We start from the raw sequence: 5,000 nt of genomic DNA, 5'->3' as shown, positions 1-5,000 counted from the left end.
AGAAGCCAGCGAGGCAAAGGCGGGTGAATCACTAGTGTAGCAACATAGACAACGTGTGAAAAACTATTCTTGTAATTGATATAGGTAAGTGAAAACCGGTATCCAGCTGCAAAGTTTCCAAATTAACAGACTTGTGAAAAACGCGGCCGGTGACCTCCAGCTCTAGGTAGCTAACATGCAGATCAAGAAACTAGCCATTAATTAAAAGAAAAAAAATGACATCGGCGGATGATGTTCGTACAAAGAACAGCTGCGGCAGAAAGAAACCAAGAATTTTCGGCCATTTATAACATACCGTTGCTGGAAGTTCTGTACTGGCGATTTCGTCATGTATTAGAGGAAATATCTTATTCATAACATTTCCAGAAGGCTGAATCCAGCATATTCACGTTTTAGCGTCATTTGCCATCTCGTGGAAGATGCGCTTTCAATCAGCAAACGAAATTAAACGAGTCACACTGAAGCCCCAACGTAGAACCCATCATTTGGTTGCTGCACTGCACGTTATAAACTCGATTTTTATGGAATTCTGTGAGACGTGAGGCTGTTTCAAGTTTCTCGATATCGGAAATCTTCTCCTTCGCGGCTATGTTCATTTGTTATTGTTGCAGTTATTTTTTCACAGAGGGAGGTCAAATGTATTGCTCAGAGGGGTGTAGTACATTGCTTTTTAGCCAATGACATCAGTGCCTCGTAATTCTATTGTCTTTTTGCGGCACAGAAAACTAAATTATACCCAGATTATAACTCGGATATCTTTCAGGTATTCCTAGTAACAAAGCTCACTTGATATCCAAAGGCGAAAAATGAAATTGTTGTCGAAGACCATTACTCGTCTCTTAAAATCCAGATATTTATTTTTCAGCGCTGTCTTGCTCATCCAATTGACGATCCATTCTTGAGCTCCATGAGGGTATATTTTGTTTAAAGATCCATTAAAACGCCATTCACGTCAATGACTTATTAGTGGAATTTCCAATTGTTATACCGGAAGACTGTGCAGAGTTGAGAACTGGTAAATACAAATCTGACAAATAGCGAGACAACTGAGATAACAGATCCACTATATAGATTCCTTCTCTGTCCTTGTTGAACCCATACTGAGTTACCAGAGAACTGTTCATTTGGTTTGAGTGTTGTACAAAACACCACACTTGGCAAAATTTTATGAAGACAGATCACTTTGATTACGGCTCGACGGGTGACAGATTGTTGTAGAAGTCCACTACTCGTCGCTTCTAACTTTTGACCGCCTGTCTTGTTCAGTATCCAATTCGCTTGCCATTATTGAGCTTCATAAGGGTACATTTTGCTCAAAGATCCACTAAAACGCCATTCGCGTTACATGACTTTCGACGCCATTGCCGGTTAAGTTAATCGTTTTACTGTGTCCACCAGAGAAATCTACGCATTTCCCACTACCATCTCGATCCTAAGAAAATACGCTTAGAAGGCTCTATGCACAAAGACACCACTTAGCAGGGGAGTGACAGGCAAGACTTTTACCGACACGGAAAAAAATAAAAAATAAAAAAACAAAACGAAAAATGAAAAAACGACGAAATTAAAGACAGATTCCGACTGGGTTTGCGGCAACCGAGTAAAAATATGGAACATACAGAAGCTACGAAAGGGATATCCTTGTTTGTTTTTCGAATTAAGAGAATTTCAGAATGAAATTGGAGTTTTTGTGGGGAATAAATGCTAACTCCAAGAGACACTGAAGACTCGCTGAGCTCCACATTTTAAAACCACATTTTAATGTTTACTTCTTAAAAACCTTCTCCGCAATACAAATAAAACGAAACAGAACATAGCGTGACTGCGTGACGATCATCCCGTTTTTTTTCCTCAAGAATTAAACATTACAATGCTATTTTAAAGTGTGGAGATCAGTGAGTCTCCCCGCGTCAGTGTTTCTGGCAGTTAGCATATATTTCATAAACTCCAATTTCAGCATTTTCGGAAATTATCTTAATTTTGAAAAACAGACTCCTATTTTCGGAAAGACTAAGTCAGATGCTCGCAAAAACCAACTTCGATTTTAAAACACAAAGAAAAAAACAAAGTCCGATTTCGAGAAAAAAACTGAGTGTCCCTTAAGAATTTTTATAGCTTCCGTAAGTTCCTTAATGTTTTTAACTAATTTCCACCATAACTCTTTTTCCTACTTTCCCAAGCGCGAGAAAACCGCGGTAAGTCAGCCATCGCCAAAAAATGTTTTTTTTTTTCTCATAAAATATTTAAAGCTAAGAAAATAATCTTTCCAACAGCATATAACTTATTTGCAGACAACTGAAACATTTTGTAAAAGCGAAAGTTGAACGAAAAAATTTAAGAAAAATAACAGTAAATGAAGGACAGATGCCGGTCATTTGAAAACAACGGTACAGGAGAATAACGACAAAAATTGAAAGAGGAAAAAAACTGGAAAAAAAAGGCACCCCAACCCCGAGCCCGAACCCGATCCCGGCCCCGGCCCCGCGTTTTGGCTACTACCCGCGAACCGTCGGGAGCATTTTTATCATTTAGGTAAACCAGTCTATTTGGTTTCCCCGAATAGGAACACACAAGGTTATGTGGTGGATAGACGTATCGAATTGCTTCGTCCGTATTTACTTTTCCATATTTTCTCCCTCAGAATCCTTGCAGCAGTAATCCTTGCCTCAACGGCGGAAAGTGTTTTATGGGTTATACCGACAAGAAGTACGTATGTGAGTGTTTGCCAGGATCTAAAGGAGAACACTGTGAAAAAGGTAGACATGAGAAACTTTTTGCTTCTATTTGCTGTTCGTTGTTATGGGAGGGTACGGTAGATTAGAGACAGTCGAGAGGATACAAAATATGCTAAAACAGAGTCGACTTTGAGTGGATGATAAAAACACAGCTTGTGACTTCTAAAAGGACTTCGATTGAAATTCCTTATACCCAGAAAGGTCAGATCTTTGATCTAATGTATCCTTTTCCCAATTTCCCCGCACAGGACCGCTTTCGGTAGAAGACAATCTAAATAAGAGAAGTGTATCCAAAATGGTGAATTTTCCTAAAGTATTATTAGCTAACACCGTGGCCCCAATTTTAGAAAATTAAAAGAAAAATTGAAAAAACGTGGACCCAAAACATGGTCTCTCACGCCTTGCCCTAATATTTCACACTTCCCTTTCGAAAATCCGGTCAAACCTTAATGTTGTTTTGCCATCAGATGTGGCTTAAATACAGACGTTTGATGAATTATTGTAAACCTCCCCGAAGAAGTCTACGTTACCTAAACGAAACGCGTCGGAGAATAAATGAGTTTTACAAATACAGTTCGCAGAGTGCTGCTCCCTAGTTTAGTTTTTTCAATTTTCTTTTTTTTTTTAATTGCGGGTGCGATGGAGAAGGGACAGTCGTAATTTTCCATTTATTTTGTGCTCAGAAAAGGAAACATGAAGAAAACAGGGAGGATTAATACCAGACAATTTTAAATTAAACAAAACGTGATTCCACTTTTAATTCTCTTATTGACGATTTGATTCCTCTGCTGTAAAAAATCACTAAAGGGTCATTTTCTTTGTTTCAGTTCATCCTCGTGTGTCACTCAATCCGGGACCCCTTTACGCGATTGAAGGAAGCAATGTCACCTTTCCAATCTGTAACGTGACTGGCCAACCTCCACCAAAGGTTATTTGGAAAAACGCAACCGTTCAGTTATCCAAGAGTTGGAGGGTGTGGTACAACGACAGCTTGATGCAAATATTACAAGTTCGTAAAGAAGACTCGGGTTTTTACATTTGTTCAGCAAAAAATATTTTGGGGAGCGTTGAGAAGAAAACGTCGCTGGTGGTGGTTTCTCCACCCCCCTCCAAGATTGTTGGGATTTTGGGCTGCAACGTGACGCTGAATTGCAGCGCTACTGGTGATCCTGAACCAACAATCATCTGGAGAAAACAAGAAGGTCAGATACCAGTTGGGCGGAGACTGCAGATAAATGGTGCATTAGTTCTTACAGATCTAACGCTGAATGACACAGGAAATTACTCTTGCGTTATCACAAGTGCCAGTCTGTTTCAAAAAATAGAAACTGTGACAAGTTTGGAAGTAAATGAAAATGGTGAGTCGATTTTACGAGTTGCGTTACATCTAAATGAAAATACCATGCCAACATAAAATGAGGGTTTCCATTCCGCGATTAATAGTTCTGAATTTCATCATTAATGAAGTGAAGCAGAATGTTGGACCGGTGTGGAGAAGTGGGTTCTGCGAAAAGTTCTGTTGTAAAGAAGTTGCAATTGGTTCGAATAATTTCCCGAAGTACGTCAAATCCATGCTCCAGAATGCCTTCACTGATGAAATACATCCTCAGACATTCTCAGTGGATGCTTTCTAAGATGTTTATGATGTCGTTGCTTATTACAAAATTGTCCACCCAAGCCAGCGGCTAACACCCAGTGTTATCCTAGCTAAGAAGGCAAGAAAAGCGCCCCTCAGGGCCATGAGTGTTGAACGACTTGAATTAACGCCTCTCTGGGATTGAGACAGTTTTAAGGGATTACAGCAACACTGAACATATCCGGTGCAATAATTTTGTCAGACAATGTACGTTAATGTACTTTGGTGGTTGCGTAATGCTAGCTGACGATTCAAACTATCTGATTTATTCCTAAGAGTCTCTGAAATTTAACGTATATCTGGTTCTGAGCATCAGAGTTACAGTCTTCTCCAGGACGCCCAGTTCTTTTCATCGGCATAGAGAAATTGGGTCCCAACCACGCTTGGATTTTCTGCAAAAACCTCTGCCGAACAGAAGTTGCCTATGGTTGAAATAACTGCCTGAAATACACCAAATCCGCGTTCCACAATGCCTGCACAGATGAAATACACCCTCAGACCTGGGTGAATACTGTCCACAATGTTTATGATGCCGTTGCTATCACAGATAAATGGAAAAGTTGCAAATGGTTCGATGATAATTGCCCAAAGTACATTACATCCGCGTTCCACAATGACAGCACAAAAGA

General features: G+C 39.8%; 1 protein-coding gene across 1 annotated transcript in view; it reads left to right on the top strand.

Moving 5' to 3' along the window:
• LOC138060001 (uncharacterized) overlaps positions 1-5,000 on the top strand; it is a 37,179-nt gene that overhangs the window by 16,022 nt on the left and 16,157 nt on the right. The window contains exons 3-4 of the mRNA XM_068905670.1: positions 2,642-2,756; positions 3,563-4,093. Coding sequence (XP_068761771.1) covers positions 2,642-2,756; positions 3,563-4,093 — 646 coding nt within the window. The remainder of the gene's footprint in view (positions 1-2,641; positions 2,757-3,562; positions 4,094-5,000) is intronic.

This window comes from Montipora capricornis, chromosome 8 (genome assembly GCF_036669925.1).
Source record: "Montipora capricornis isolate CH-2021 chromosome 8, ASM3666992v2, whole genome shotgun sequence".
Taxonomy (NCBI): Eukaryota; Metazoa; Cnidaria; class Anthozoa; order Scleractinia; family Acroporidae; genus Montipora; species Montipora capricornis.
This window is presented reverse-complemented; position numbering and strand designations above follow the sequence as displayed.